General features: G+C 42.9%; 2 protein-coding genes across 4 annotated transcripts in view; both read right to left on the bottom strand.

Moving 5' to 3' along the window:
* Positions 1-520: 520 nt before the first annotated feature.
* Positions 521-8,342, bottom strand: taf6l (TAF6-like RNA polymerase II, p300/CBP-associated factor (PCAF)-associated factor). Of its 2 annotated transcripts, none has more exons than XM_007567870.2 (12): positions 8,237-8,342; positions 6,712-6,930; positions 6,487-6,573; positions 6,269-6,419; positions 6,105-6,155; positions 5,343-5,437; positions 5,192-5,266; positions 4,886-5,106; positions 4,201-4,333; positions 3,674-3,802; positions 1,356-1,852; positions 521-1,264 (listed from the first exon to the last, which is right to left on the bottom strand). In XM_007567870.2, exons 2-12 carry the CDS (start codon positions 6,856-6,858, stop codon positions 931-933), a joined length of 1,920 nt encoding a protein of 639 aa, XP_007567932.1. In that variant the 5' UTR covers positions 6,859-6,930; positions 8,237-8,342; the 3' UTR covers positions 521-930. The 2 variants fall into 2 exon arrangements, with proteins under 2 accessions (XP_007567932.1, XP_007567933.1); XM_007567871.2 differs by having other exon boundaries at positions 6,712-6,960; positions 8,237-8,299.
* Positions 8,343-10,078: 1,736 nt separating this feature from the next.
* The window catches only part of mta2 (metastasis associated 1 family, member 2), a 34,534-nt gene continuing 28,771 nt past the window's right edge, over positions 10,079-15,841 (bottom strand). The window contains exons 11-12 of one of the 2 annotated variants that reach the window (XM_016679553.1): positions 11,918-11,997; positions 10,079-11,244 (exon numbers count right to left, since the gene is read on the bottom strand). In XM_016679553.1, the coding sequence (XP_016535039.1) occupies positions 10,342-11,244; positions 11,918-11,997 (983 nt within the window). In that variant the 3' untranslated portion in view covers positions 10,079-10,341. Of the gene's footprint in view, positions 11,245-11,917; positions 11,998-14,368; positions 15,627-15,841 lie in introns of those variants that run through there. The other variant, XM_007567868.2, reaches the window with a different exon arrangement.

Genomic DNA, 15,841 nt, shown 5'->3' with positions numbered 1-15,841 from the left:
CATTTGCACAAATCAAGTATGAACCAAATCTTGCCAAAAGTGGTTAATACAAATAGACACGTTGTATTTTGGGGGATGAGTGAAGGGGGTGCGAGATTTTCAGAGACAAATATTCTTTTCTTTATGACCCATGTTTACGCTTCCATTTTAATTTTGTTGGAAATGAAACACCAAACACCTCTTCCACACTTCATTAATGTCCCTTTCTTTTTTCTAAGTGACTACAATTTTATAGCCCTAAATTTAAAACTATTCAATGAAAAAATTGGGAAATTTTTGATATAGCAGTTGGCAATACCTTTTGTGTTTTGCATCAGCAACAATATAACAATTCCTTTTCTACAGCAAATAGAATACGGTGTTGAAATCTTACAATGTAAATATTAGTTCAACTGTAATGCCAAAACATTTGGAAACCACCACCTTCTGAAACCTTTTCACATTCTGTCAAATTACAGCCAGAAACTTAAATGATTTTTAATGAGATTTTATGCAAGAAAACTTAAAAAATAAAAAAAAATAAAAAAATTTCATTAAAAATATTTTTAAAATAATCCATGCAGTTGTATTAGGCATACCTTCATCCAACTAACTTTTACTGCAGCCCCGTTTGTATTATGTCTCCATCAGTTTTCACATGTAGACTGTAAAATTCTTTTCATTGTTGCGAAATAGTTAAAACTCAGTTTTTCTATCAAAACTTCCTACCCAGACTTTCGACTAACTCCGAAATGTTGCTGGGTTCCCAGACTGACCAAACAAAGCCAAAGTCAAAGCTGTTGCTGAGCAAAATTTTGAATTTACTTTTTCATAAGAAACAAAAATAATTCCAGAAAACTGAATACAAACACCTGATAGTTTATGAAGAACAACAATAACTAACATCAGTAGCAGTCCAAACCAACTGTATCCGACTGCAGCAGCTCATCTTTACAGAGGCAGGTAAAGCGAGTAATGTGAACACGTCCAGCGGCGCACCGGTTTCCCCACCCGGCCGATCACTGGCAGCTTATGGGCGTAGGCGCGGGGCGGGTTGGCAGGTAGAGAGGAGGACGAGGAAAACGTGGTCTGAAAGGGCCGGCGGCCCTGGCACCGTCGACCCATTTGGCGTCCACCAATTACAAAGGAGAATGCTGGAGGTCCTGACTGTGGCGAGATGAAACGAGCCTTGGGGAAAACATCCCGAGAAACACCGGCGGAACGTTGGCCCGAACGTGATGAGGACGACCTGGAGCGCGGCACGGAGGAGGAGCGAGCCAGAGACCTGAGGAGGAAAACAGTGGAAAAGTGGGTCCACTGCATTCAGAACTAAAACAAATAATGAGAACTCAGACTTCTTATTCTGGCACCTTTACCTTCCTGCTCCTGTGGCTGCGAGGCTCGGAGGTGGAGGGTCGGTGCGAGGGCTGCCATCCTGTCGTGGGCTGATGTTGAGGTTGGCGGTCAGCTGTGGCATTTTCCGGGCAGTGTCGGTGTTTGAGGCTGGGCCCAGCGGCTCCTTCCGGGCTTCCTTGAAACAGGCCGGAGCGCAGGGGGGATAGCTCGCAAACCCTGGTCCTGTGCTAAACCTGACGGCCAGACTGTCCCCAAAGAAAGAGTAAAGCTCAATGTACATCGCCGGAAGAGGGACTGGGGACCACTCCTCCCAGGGGCAGCCCGCGCCGCCTGCTTGGAGGTGGCTGGCGATCCCTAGAGCGGCCTCTGACAAAGGCTCTGACGGAGGACTGAGGCCTGGGGAGCCCACCCTGTACCCCACAAACCCGGCTCCAGAACCTGGCTGGCAGCTGGATCCGCCCTCTGCTGACTGGGACAGAGACACAGCCTTCATCTTCAGCAGACGCTCCACTGCCACCTGCAGGACATACAACCAAACTGCAATCCTGTTTGTTCTGGTTGACATGACATATGAGACAAGAGACTCTGGACTGACAGCATGAGCTCAAAATGGCATTTAGTTGTTTAAATGAGAACTTTATGTGTTTTTATTTGTAAACAGAACAAGGAATTAAGAGAAAATTAAACTTTCCACAGAAAACCACAGGCTGGTTAAGGTAGTCCAACAAGTCTGGTGTTTTTTCTACTTGGACAGAGAACATAGTAAACAGAGAGATCAAGTGATAATTATCTGCTGTCTACAGGTTAGAAAAGCAACAAAAGCAGAGGAGCAACTAGAGGCAGTAAACCGTCAATTTGGTGTCAAAAAAATCCTGTTCTTCCTGAGTTACATCCAACCTCAAATAAGCAACAGAGAAGACTTTACAATGAGCCATTCCACTGAAAAATTTAAACCTGGTCAAAGAGAGGTAACAGGGATCACTGGTTCACACAGTGACAAGCCCAAACCATCAGTCCTACACCACTGTGCTTCATAGCTGGATCAGGTGTTTGTGCTGATACTAAAGCCCATATTTTCTTTCTGCTTTAAGAATCTAATTTCCTAAACCAGGCTGTGCCATCGTGTCCCTTTTAGAGACTATACCTGCTCTTATCGTCTTCACGTTGTTTGAAAACACAAACTTTATCACGGCAAATTTAATCCTCTGGAGTCTGAGAAGAAGCTCTAGGGTTGTTTGAAGTCTCTATGGATATTAGATTGACATCAATCAGGTCATTGTAGCTGCATTTCCACTGACCACATAATTGTGGAAAATACCAAAATAAATTTGCTAAACGGAAACCCACCCATTTCGAGAAAAAAAACCCTCACATTTTTCAAAAAGAGATATTACTGTTACTGGAGCAAAAAACAAAACAGGAAGTGGTAGTAGGATGATGATGCAGCATGTTTTTGTGGAATCATGGATTCCTAATAGTTTGGGAAAAGTGATCAGCAGGGCTGCACAGTGGCGCAGTTGGTAGAGCTGTCGCCTTGCAGCAAGAAGGTTCTGGGTTCGATTCCCGGCCCCGGTCTTTCTGCATGGAGTTTGCATGTTCTCCCTGTGCATGCGTGGGTTTTCTCCGGTTTCCTCCGTTTCCTCCCACAGTCCAAAAACATGACTGTCAGGTTAATTGGCCTTTCCAAATTGCCCCTAGGTGTGAGTGTGTGTGTGCATGGTTGTTTGTCCTGTGTGTCTCTGTGTTGCCCTGCGACAGACTGGCAACCTGTCCAGGGTGTACCCCGCCTCTCGCCCGGAACGTGAGCTGGAGATAGGCACCAGCACCCCTCCCGACCCCACTGAGGGACAAGGGTGACGGAAAATGGATGGATGATCAGCAGCAACAAGAACTTCTACAGAGTCATTTCTGATGTCTTTCTGCTTTAGCTTTGGGTTTCCCACCTCTACAGCGTTGTAGGAGGGACTTCAGATTTTCAGACTGCTCCTGCATTTTGTAGAGATGCACCAATAAATCAGCCCGATTTCTTTAGCTTTGAGAGATCGGTCGATACTTCCATGTGAAATCAATTTCATCTACCAATCTCATCTATGTCCACAAAGGTGTAAAAATCAACCACCATCACTTCTGCTCTGATGGGATAATAATCTGTTTTTTGTTCTTTTCATTCTGCATAATAAGTTAAGGCGGTCTTTTGACAATGTTTGCTGTGAATATAGCTTATGAAGACTATAAATTGCTGTGAAAAATTTTCTCTTGGGTTTCCTGAGACAAATGGATGTCAACTGGACTTTTATCATGTTGAAGTTGTGCAACCCGAGATGCTAGCGGCACATACCAGGATGGCGCCGTAGACCTTGTGTCCATCTGCTTTGACCTGTGCGTTGGACACTGAGTAGTCGTCCAGCACAGCCTGCAGGTTGGCCCAGTAAGCAGAGAGGTGTGGGAAAAGAACTCTTTCCACAGCCTGAAAGACACACAGGTTAACAGAGAGATTAGCGGGAGTCTCCTTCCGGACAATATGGAAAACAACAATAGAAAATCAAAACAATTCCTATCAGACAATAAATACATTAACAGACCCTCTGGATTTGACTTGAAATGCTTTCTAGCTTCTAGCTCTAGGAGTCCTGTACTTTAAAAACTACTGATGTGGGAAACAGAATCCTTTTGGCTCCCAGAAGACTGATGCGCATTAGAAGAAAGTTAGAACTTCTATGTGAGGACCAAGCAACTTGAACCAAAACAATAACTAAAAAAAGATGCTGATGCACAGATTTAGGTTTGCACCACTGATGCCAAACAGTTCTACTCCAAAAGCAATAGATTTGGCAGATTTCCAAACAGATTTGGTAGTGGACCTACCTTCCAACCCAGAGCGTGAAGGCCCACAACCGCTCCGTAATGGGAGCAGAGTGGCCTGACTGGGTCAGAGAGAACCTTCTGGAGAGAGAGCAGGATCTGGTGGTAGAGACCACTCACTAGATCACCGTGAGTCCTGGAGAAAAAAACTCAACGTTAGGAGGCTGCATGCAGGATGAGACATAGTTCATTATCTACTTCCAGGTTTTATTCCGTGTCTCTCCTTCTAAATCTCTTCTCCATGTTAATGTCCATTCATCCTGTTCCAGTGTTCTGGCTGATTACCGATCTTTAAAATGCCTGATCTGCCTATTCCCATTTCGGCTGATACCAATCTTTTTGCCAAAATAGGTAAATGTAATTGAAAATCAAAGTCTCAATTAAATGCAGAGATTGGCTCTAATTAGTGGTGAACTGATTGCAGTTTTCTAACTGAATCCAATTTTGGCCGATACAATTTTATTTTGTCCAAAAAGTTGCTAAATATAGCAATTTTCTTGCTAAGGTAACATCCATCCATCTCTCCAGTGCCCACCAATCCATCACTCATTCATCATTTGACCAACTGTTACCAATCCATTACCTACTGTCTGTTCTTTCATCTCTTCATCCCAGAGGTTCTAAATCTAAAGCCAGATAACTGGAGAACTACCTGCCCACCACTAACGGTAACATTTTGGAAAAATACCAGAAGATGTGGCTGAGTAGCAGGGCTGCGTAGTCCCGGAGGGTCCAGTGGTCATTGAGTGGGTTGATGGAGGCAGCAAGTGGCTCCAGGATGCAGTACATAACGCTGGAGACCAGGCTGCGGACATAAGAGCCCAGGTACAGGTACGGGTTCTGGACCAGGCTCTTCACCATGTGCAGGAGCCTGTTGAGCTGCTCCAGGTCATGGCTTACTGATTTGACCTGGAACGTCACACAGATACAAGGATCAGCAAGAACAGAGGCTCTCAGCTCTAATCAAAGCAATGAAGTGGGAACGGTGACCTACTCCACTGATGACATAGACAAAGTATGGCAGCAGGGCAGCAATCTTTGAGTTGGACTGAAGGTCGAGCAGAGCCATCTGGAACGCAGAGAGAGGAGCAGTAAAGAAGCAGCACATGTTGGCCGGACAGAAGCTGTGCTGAGCAGCTGCTCACCTTCATGAGGTGGGGGTCATCTCCCAGGATGGCCCTGGTGATCTGCTGGTAGTACTTGAGCAGGTCATCTGACAGAGTCTGCACAGCAGTGGGAACTATGGGACCACAACCCAACAGGACAGGTTTCAATCAGGGTGAGAACTTCATAATCTTGGGTGATCAGCAATCGGTGAATGTGAAATGTGAAACCAAATCTGATCTTCCTGAGAAAAGCTCTGAAAATCAGCCACTGTCCTCTTCTGCTCTGCACTGAGGTCTGACTGACCAGCCACTTGGTCACGTCTGCATGTGTGCGCTTAATAATAGTAATCCCACTGTTAACAACTTAGCAACTTTGTCTCTGAATTAAGCAGCTTTTCAGACAAAAAAAAAATCAGTATCTGTCAAAATTGGATTTGGCCAGAAAACTGCAATTGGTGTACCCATAAAAAGAACCAATCCCTTTAACTGAGACTTCACTTTTTATTTGCATTCAACTTTTAAGACAAAAAAATAAATAAAAAATCGGAATTGACCAAAATCAAAACCGGCATGTCAGGCTTTTTAAAGGTGATCGGCCAGAGAACTGAAATCGGTGCACTGCTAGTGAATAGTACTTCAATTGTGTAAAATTACAATGTTAAGTTAGAAGCACTAAGCAATGTTTTGAGTTTGTAGCTATGCTACGTGTAACAAACTGATGAGAGGGGAGAGGGCTGACTTTGTTTACAGCCTTAAAAGGTGTATTAATTTAATTACTAACTCTGAATGGTTGAGTCTTACCTGTCCCCTGAGGCTCTACGTTGCCCTTGCCATCCAGATACGCCACATTAACTGGAAGGATACATCAGACATCATCAGTACATCATTCCTTCTGCAGATTAGGAAGAGTAAGTTTCAGCAGCACCAAGCATGCGACCACCGTCCTAACAAGTCTGATAACATACCTCGCACAATGGTCTCAGCACAACCTTTGGGAATGTTGGTGGCCAGGGCCAGCTCTATCAGGTTAATTTCACGGTCCTCAACAAAGAACAGCTCTCCCTCTTTGACCGATCGGAAAGGCAGAGCGTCCTGCGCCCCATAACCACAGATGGCCTGATAAGGAAGCAGATATCAGGCCACTGGAGGGAGCAGAAACATGCTGACAGGCATTAGGTCGCACCTCCACACGGCTCCATCGCAAAGCTCTGTTCAAGTCCTCCACAGTCAGCTTCCTCCTCTTGGCATGTCTCATGAACTGGGAACTCGTCTGTTTGGGTCACAAACAGATAACCAGAGGTGTCGAAGGAACAGCAAATTTATTCTTTTCATTTCAAATATACATTTAGGTCCAAAATAATAATGTGATGGAATAAATAAAAAAAAAACATTGACAGGTAGCTCTGACCTGCGCTGCCTCCCTGAGGCGGTAACACACATCTTCAGCAAGAAGAGCCGCTACATCATCAGCAAGATCCACGCCGGTGCTCTCTGCCATGAGCTTGACAGAGTCCCGGGAAACCTCAGCAAAGCGCCGCTCCTCACGGTCTGCCATGGCAACGGGGCCACGCAGAAACTGTCGCGGCAAAGCTGTTAGGGTATCCCACCTCTCGTGCTTTTCTTCTCCCTATAGATAACAGCAGAAACAGAAGGTTGTCTAAAATGAATGGGGGAAAAAGAAGAACAAGAACAAAATAAGCCATTTATTAGCAAAATAAAAGTTTCACAACGTGTGTTAAAATAAACAAGAGGACAGAGCAATTATAGAAATATATAGGGTGAGAAGGTTGGTCATCTGGGAGGGACTCAGAGTAGAGCTGCTGCTCCCTTCAAGTCGAGAGAAGCCAGTTGAGGTGGCTCAGGCATCTGGTCAGGATGCCTCCTGGACGCCTCCTTGGTGAGGTGTTCCAGGCAAGTCCCACCGGGAGGAGGCCCCGGGGAAGACCCAGGACACACTGGAGGGACTATGTTTCTTGGCTGGCCTGCAAATGCCTTGGGATTCCCCCAGAGGAGCTGGAACAAGTGGCTGGGGAGAGGGAAGTCTGGGTCTCTCTTCTTATGCTGCCACCCCCATGAGCCGACCCCAGATAAGCGGTCAGGTCAATAATCCATCCATTATCCACCCATGGATGGAAAGAGTAATTAGAAATATCTTGAATTTAGTCCGGGTTTGACTTGTGCTTCAACACTTGTGAAATGTTTCAATCTGCCACTAAAGTTCAAGTGTGACCATTCTGACTACTGACGGTTTTTAAGCATCAAACCAGATACTCTATGCCTAGATATTAATCTACTAGCATGTCATCACAATCATGAGACTGTGATATAACAACAGTCTTTAGTCAGAGGCTTCTTCAGATTTGTTGCAAGACGAACTGCTACAGGAGATCCTCCCTGCCCACTGCATCACCATCCAGAACAACTCTTTGAAGATTTTGGGATGATATGACTTACGATAACATAGTATTGCAACAGACCAGATGTAAATGCCTTTCATCACCAAAGAAGTGTTTTCCTCCGTAGGATAGGGGTGTCACAGGTCAGAGACGGGGTTCTACTAAATCTGCCCTGGGGGGAGAATAATCCAGATTTGACCAAATTAAGTATTTCAGGTTTTAACTGGAACCTGATCAACACCTATTTCTGGTTCTAAACAGACTGCAAAGGAGCACTTTACCGAATAGCAACAGTGTCAAGGTTCATGTTCTAAGCTGAATATGTCAGTCGTACTATTTGACTAACATACGAGATGAACTAGAATGAAACTGGGCAGCACTGCAGTAACGCTGCAATGAACAGAGCTAACCTGCAAAGAGAGGGAGGAAACACCTCGAACAGACTTTAGCTACCCGCTGTCTCATCAAACAGCTACAAACAGGCAGGTCAACGGGACCCATTTCAGTCTAAAATTAATTCAGTTCAATTAAACTTACCTTAATTCGACTGAATACTGAGAATTTTTTCTTCTTCTTCTTCTTCTTCTTCTTCTTGGTGACGCATCGCAAACAACTTCACGGTGTATACCGCCACCTACTGTACGCGAGTGTAGCAACATTGACCAGCATCCATTAAATTCTATTTTTTAATTGTGGTGTGAGATGTTTCTTCTTCTTCGTCTGGATTTCTCTTGAAGGTTGGCAAACTTTAAGATGCACTACCAAAACCTGGTGGTAAGGAGTTTAGATCAACCTGAAACACTGAGGTAGCAATTAAACATAGCTGATTTAAAGTAATAAGTATTTAATATGAGACTGCTCAAAACAGGAGAACATGATCTTGGAAAAGATGCATGTTTTTTGGATTTGTAATCATTTATTGGGAAGGAACCAAAGAACTGAGTTAATTAAAGACTATTAATTAATTCAGTTAATTTGTTTTTGTTGTAAGTAGGCTGGTGGATTAAGTGCTTCATCTGTTGTTCCATTTCCTGTCACCCCAACATGTGTACCAAGAGAAATACATCTGTCATCTGAATAATTTGTGCTTCTCTTTGCAGATGACAGGTGGGCTTTCTGAATGACTTCACAGTGAGCTGTTGAGTGATGAACCTGAATCTGAACAGATAACAGCTCTGAATCCCATGAATTCATTTCTGTGCTCCTTTCATAATAATTGTCTACTTAGTCTTAATTATGGAAGTGTGACCAATGTTTCTGTACACATAATGGGCAGAATTAAAACAAACCGTTTAACTGAAGAGTAACCGTTTTACCTCTTTATTTTATGACATCTTATGCTCTATTTTTTAGTTTGTATTTGGGGGAATTTTTTTGTGTACCTTTCAGTTGTTCATAATGTACACTAGTATACCTTCTTTATGTCAAGGGATTTGTTAGTAAAATGTTTTAAAAACAAACAAAACTCAACATTCTCAAAATGACCAATGTAAATCTGCCCCATCAATGAATTACAAATATTTGTACTAGAGCTGCGACATCTGGTTTCATTTGGAAGAATGCAAAATATTGTTGAAAACAGATCCATTTTCTGGATGATCGTCTATCCAAAAGTAGTCTCCCCCCCTATTTTTCTCCCCTTTTCCCAGCTGAACAGTGAATAACAGCCACCTTTTGGCCCTAAGCATGGGTCAGATTACACCTTGAAGTTTAACTTCTAAACATACACTCTCAAATCCATGAAAAAGCTCAATTCCCCAAACCATGATGGCAATCCTTGTATATTTAATCTGTTAATCCATTTCCACCTCATTTCTGCAACTCAGAACAATTTCCTGCCATGCATAAATCTGTCTGGTCTATTGCCATTAAGCCCAGTCCCCTAACCTGTAAAGTGCCAGTCCAGCTCTCCTGTGTCCATCTAGGTCAGACTACAAAAAAAAAAAAAAAAAGTAGCAAAAGTAGAGCAACCATTACAGAGCCATCATTTTGTTCTGCTTGCAACAACCTCCAGTTTCCTCTACATGCCTGGACTAAAGACAGGAAGACTCAAGATGCAATGCTTCAGTTGAAAGGGTGAATTAGTTTAAGGGCATGCCCACTTATAAAACCGTTTTAAGATTCTTTGAGTTCAGGACAGTCCTGTGGAAAAGTTCCCAGTTTACTTTAATGGTCTTTTAACCCCGACTTAAGTAGACTGCTTCAGCTTCATTTTATGAAAACAGGTCTGCCAAGAGAAGTCCAAAGGAGCTCTACTGCAGCACAGACAAGATTCTGCTCTGTAGACTGTAGCAAAAGTTGCTAATTTTTTCCACAGACTGAACTTCCAAACTTTTATACACCACCAAAACTTTGAGCAAAAGCCACAAAGCGCTGAAGTGATTGTTAAAAATTGTTTTATTTACAACAGCTCATTGTTAGAGTACCACAGTTAAAAAGTCAAGTTATCCTCAAAGCTGGAGGACATCCTGTTCCGAGACACTGAACAGTTCCAGCTCTTTGACCTGCTGGTCAACAAGTCAAACAATTTGTGTTTAAAACAAAAAAGTACATGTACAGACAGCGTCCTTTAAAGAGAATTAAAAACTAAAAATAAAACTTTTCCTAGTGCTCATGCAAATTCTAACTTGGACCACATGGGCTCAGAGTGCCCTGCTGTCCCAGACCTCCTGGCCCTTGCTGCTCTCTAGCTGCTGCAGATGTATAGCCAGGGGCAGCAGGAGGTCATTCAGGTGCTGGCTGGAGAAAGTGAAGGCATTATGGACCATGACCTCTGGGGATGGGGCAGGAAGAGGGGAGGTAGATGTGGAAGAAGATGTTGACCCATTGGATGAGGTTGAAGGTAAACCTGCAGTGCCTGGGGTTGGCTGGGGAAATGGGGACTGTCTTTGGCTGAGGTCAGCAGTCTTGATTTTGCTGGGGAGTCCATGCTGAAAGCAGCAGCTTGTACCATAGAGGCAGAAACCAAAAGAGCTGAAGGTGTGGCAAAGCGCACCTCGAGGCCTCCACTTCTTATGCTGGGGTTGAATCTGGTCGGTAGGGGCAGGTTGGGGCAACACCTCATCCTCAACATGCAGGAAGTTACAGCGCTTGCCGAAGGGACAGACCCTATTGGCAAGGAATTTGCGACAGGGAATATTCCTACGGTGGCGTTGGACCTGCCGCATCTCTGTGGGGCTGTGGACAAACAGGCAGCGACCTCCATAGAAGCAGTAGCCTGTGGTGTGGTAGTTGCGACAAAGCTCAGTCTTGTATTTGGGATGACGGAAAGGCACGTGGAGCTCATGGAGGCCATGAGCAAACTGGCAGCGTTCAGCGTATTTACAGAAGCCACTGGCTGCATAGCTGGTGCACAGTGCCGTCTTATAGCGAGTGGAGCAGACCCAGGGGACAAGGGGAGAAGAGGGGGTGTCCACCAGGGGCAGCAGGGCTTTAGTCAGGGAGAAGCCAGCGTCACGATCAACCGCCAAGTCATCACTGCACAGCAGACTGTCCACCAGGTCTTCATCCTGAGAGGATGGCAGGAATGGGTCACTGCTGCTATTCTAGGATTAGAAATAGGAGACAGTAAAGCATTACAACACCCATTCACAAACTTTGGAGGGTCTTAGACTTGAAAATGATGCATGTCTGCTTGACAAAATGCATTCAAGTTCAACTACACAGGCCAAGATTAACCAGTCAAATGCAGGCTTCCCAGAGACAGTTAAATCCTGGGTGTCCAGCTCCAGTCCTCCAGGGCCAGAGTCCTACTGGTTTAATTAAGTCTCTCCTCAAACACAGCTGAATCAAATTAACTTTGACACCTCAGTATGTCAAAGTCCTGCATGGGCCTGCTAACAGGCCATGCAGGATACCAGCTCCTCAGGACTGACTAACCATGCACCTTGGTCATCATTTCCTGAGTTCATGAAAGGTTCATACAGATGCTTGGGAACAAATGACACTTGATTTGTACGATCAGGGAATGGCAACCCAATTATACCACCAACTGAAGGCTACGTGGAAACGCTTCTGCTTCAGCACTAAAGTCACACAAACAGCAGGGAAGTGATGAAGCCAAATAGTTGTGCAAATATCTGATAAATAGTTTAGCAATTACTATAGTATAGGGGAAGTTCTGGAAAAAACCTCCAATGTTCCACAAACATTATGAAGAAAGACCAAAGCTAAAGCTCAGGTTTCCAACACCATCAGCTGATCAAGGCCCAGTCTTACCTCAAACATGACTGCTAACGTTACTTGTGATTGGTGGCAGTGGTACAGGGCAACATCTGGAGGAAAGAAAATCTGGATGACTTCAACTCCCAGCCTGAGTTTGTCTTTTAAATAAGTGCTCACCTTCTGCCTTCATGCTAAATGAACATCAGGTGTGCAGAAGTCCAGCAGCCAATCACGTCCCAACAGCGTCATCATGACGGATCTTTGCGATCAGAAAAACTTTCCATCAAGAACCTTTTCTGGTGGTGTTACTGCATCATCATCTTTATTAAAAACACAAAGAGGTCCATATGACTAAAGAAAATAAGCCTATTTTCTTATTCAGTATTTCTATTTCAGTTTTCTTTAAGTAGTTTATGAATGTGAACTTGAAGACAAAGCACTCTATTTGTTTTCCCTAGACTGTTTGAAAATGCTGTTATATAGCAATACGTTATATTTATATTTATGCAATATGTAATTATAGACACACTTGTGTTTTTGTGTGCTCCGGAGGCCCAGCGATGACATTTCATTGCCAGTTTCACTGTCATGTTTTAGAGGAACATTAACATGAGGCTAAGATTAAGTCTAAGTTATTTAAATGAGCCACTCCTGATGAATTCTATCTTGCATCAATCCGATTAGGTGAACACTGAAAAAATAAAAATTAAGAAAAGCATGTTTTTAAAATTCTGATAACTATAGATTTGTGTAACCTGGTGAAACTACAACAAAACAAAAAGAGAAAGGTCAGAAACCCAGACAGCTGTTTCTCCAACATCATTCCCCAGCTAGTAATTAATGCCTACCACGATGTCTCCTGGACAGAAGGGACACACAGTCCTTTCCATGACTTCTAGGACACTCTTGGATGTCCCTCCTTTAAGATATCCTTTGGAAAAAACTCCAGATGGAGTCCAGTAGTCGTCCTTACAAGACGATCTGCTACTTTCACTGCAGTAAAGCAGTTTAACGTAAAGCTGAGATCATCTTTCTTTCATCCTGCTTATTCACTCACATTGCAGCTGCTTTACTGTATCAATCAGGACTTAGACATATTCAGAAAACTGAAATATGCTTTATGATGAGACTTATTTGTCAGACTAAAAGTACCATTTGAAAATAACTATTGGCCATACTTTTTGTTAATTCATGCAGATATGCATGGTATTAATCTGACTGTTTAGTGTTGATCAGAGACCGCCTGGGGAAAGAAACTCTGGTTTTGTAAATAGCACTTCAGTTAAAAGTCTGAAATGTTTTTGTCCAGGATGTGTGGGGTCTGCTGAGATGGTGATGTCTGAGAACACTGATGAAGTGACTGAGGCATTCAAACCACTGACATGGGAAGCAGATGAGCTGACTGGAGAACATGTAGGTAACTAAACAATCTGGCTTTGAAGGATTGTGTGTTTTGTGCAACTCAACAATTTTATTTCAGTACTAGCCAGGACAAAAAAAATGGCTCTTTGGATTATAAAGATTGCAAACCCCTGATCTAGACCAGGCAGAGTTAATGAGAGTTGGAGGGTGGAGACAAGTGTGGGAGGAGATGAATCAGGGAGGAGTAGCTGTTGATTATCTATGGGAATATCATAGATAACCAACCATTTCTATCCTATGCATGGGATAGAAATGCATAGGAGACTAGTTTCTCTGTCTAAAGAGAATTCTTCATCAGAACTGTAGAACAGAACATGGCTGACATTCTACCCATCAACACAAAATAGTTAATTGAAGTTTTCTCTGGGGAGTACTGGTGGACGGATTTATGGATAAACTGATAGAAAGTCTGTATCGGATTGATAATATCAATACTATGTTTCAGATTCCCCCTTGAAATGTTATTTTGCATTGAACCTCAAAAAACATTTTTATTTTGATTTGCTCTATTGTCAAAATTTTTTCACTTTAAGGAAAAAAAAAAGCACATTCATTTTTCTATTGCGTCTGTTATTAATTTGTAGACACTGTCCAAATTTTGCTCCAGGTATTAACAAAATGAATGAAAGGAAAAAACACCAACAGCTCAGGTGAAAAGTTTGATGATATATCAAACTTATTTAATAAATCATATCTGTGATCCTGGCCCCCTTTTGTTACTTGGTACTGGATCAATACTAAAACATGCAGCATCACAAAGACTCTGCAGGGGAGTGTTTGAATGCTGCAGTAAAAAATTACAAAGCAACAGTTAAGCTTGACACAGTGCTAAAAATGTATGGCTACAAGATGAAGAGAAAAACAGCTGTGATTAAAGCAGATCTGAACACAAAGAAAAAGAAAATCTTTATTTTTCTTAAGATACATTTAAGGATACAGACAGAATAAAAAAAAACACTTGAGAAAAGTTTTTATTGTGGCATGTTAGTCTCTCCTTTTACAAAAGTCACCCCTCCCCAACCTATTGACTGGACATGTTTGTGCATGTTAGAGCAATCTCCACCATTATGGAAAAGCAGTTACTTTCCACTTTTTTTTCTTTTAAAAAAGGAGCCAATCTTTTTTAATTTACATGGCTTTATACAAGCTACACTCTAGACTTTTTTTAGTTTTTGAAAAAAAAAACTTAGTCCACATTGGGACCAAACTTGTAAAACCGGTGTAATACCCAGATACCATGGATATTTCAATAATTCTCAAACAGGAAATGAACAACTTCCTTTCAGCGTTCGCCCTTTGAATAAGACAAACTGTGGAGATAAAAACGTAGAGGTGGTGATCACCAAAACACCCGAATCCCAATCAGAAACTTGGCTTCTGTTCAGAAGAGAGTTAAAGCCACATGAAGAACTTCCTGATCAACATTTTAAAAATAAAAAAAAATAAAATAATTAGTTTTTTTTATTGCTGCTTAATCTTTTTAGAAGATGACAGGTTGCATAAAAAAATCAGCATTATTCAATCTGATGTTATGTGAGGGGTTAACGGTGATGCTCTTTTTGGATCTCTTGTACACCTGCAGTCAACAACCTAAAAGCTAAACTAACAATGCGGCAGGTGACGTGGTTACCAACGAGCCCAGCTCAGACCGTTCCTTTGATGGGAAGCTGAATGTTGGATCAAACTGAAACGATGACGGATCGCTTGGACTGAACAGCTGTCCGCTGCGCTCAGCAGCAGGCTGACATGGAGAGAAATCTATTTACAAAAACATACCAGATGCAGAAGAAAATCAAAATGTGCTTCATCATTTTCACTACTTTGAGGTGAGAAATATCAGAATTTAAATTATACATTTGTAAAACGTAATAAAATGGGCTGTTTAATAATCCAGGATTCATGATAAAAATTACAAGTCCTGGGAGTGAGAGCTTGGAAATGTGGAGCTGCTTTTTATTTTAAATAAGAAAAAATATTCTGTCATCTGTGTGTGTGCTTGGGTGTGTGTGTGTGTGCTGAACAAGACATGTTTAGGGAGAAAAACAAGGAAACAAAAACTAAAGAAAACAGGAAAGATCAGAGTACTTTATGGCAATGTGTGCTGCCTGGAAGTCAGAGCCAGAGCACAAACCCTCAGCGGTTCCCTCCCTAGCCCCATGTCCCGTTAAAACACCCCCCCACCAGGCTTCAGTCTTCCAGGACGATGGGCTCGCTGGTGCTGGAGGGGAGCAGCGGCATGGCCAGGGAGCGCGGCGGTGGCGGCAGCTTGATCCGGACCAGCAGGTGAGGTTTCCTTGCTGCCCTGCGCATCTCTGACTGGGTCAGGTGTTTCCTCAGAGCCCTGGTGGAACCAAAGCAGCAGCAGGTTGCTAACAGGAGCCTGATCTCTCACCAGGGCCACATTCAGCTCCTCACACAAAAAGCAGCATATAGTGGACAACCTCTAATCATTGGTGTAATACTGATAAAATTTTTATTACTTCTATAATTCAAGCTACCATGGTGACCAGATTACTTAGCGCACCTAATGGGTGAAAACCTTACAATAATGTAGAA

This window comes from Poecilia formosa, unplaced genomic scaffold, assembly GCF_000485575.1.
Source record: "Poecilia formosa unplaced genomic scaffold, Poecilia_formosa-5.1.2 Scaffold214, whole genome shotgun sequence".
NCBI lineage: Eukaryota > Metazoa > Chordata > Actinopteri > Cyprinodontiformes > Poeciliidae > Poecilia > Poecilia formosa.
This window is presented reverse-complemented; position numbering and strand designations above follow the sequence as displayed.

Excerpts from the sequence above, each read along its gene's own strand:
- taf6l (XM_007567870.2), bottom strand. The coding sequence starts at position 6,858 with ATGGCAGACCGTGAGGAGCGGCGCTTTGCTGAGGTTTCCCGGGACTCT. Across the intron at positions 5,267-5,342 it reads ATGACCCCCACCTCATGAAG|ATGGCTCTGCTCGACCTTCA; the intron begins GTGAGCAGCTGC and ends TCTGCGTTCCAG. Across the intron at positions 3,803-4,200 it reads TTCACGCTCTGGGTTGGAAG|GCTGTGGAAAGAGTTCTTTT; the intron begins GTAGGTCCACTA and ends TGTGTCTTTCAG.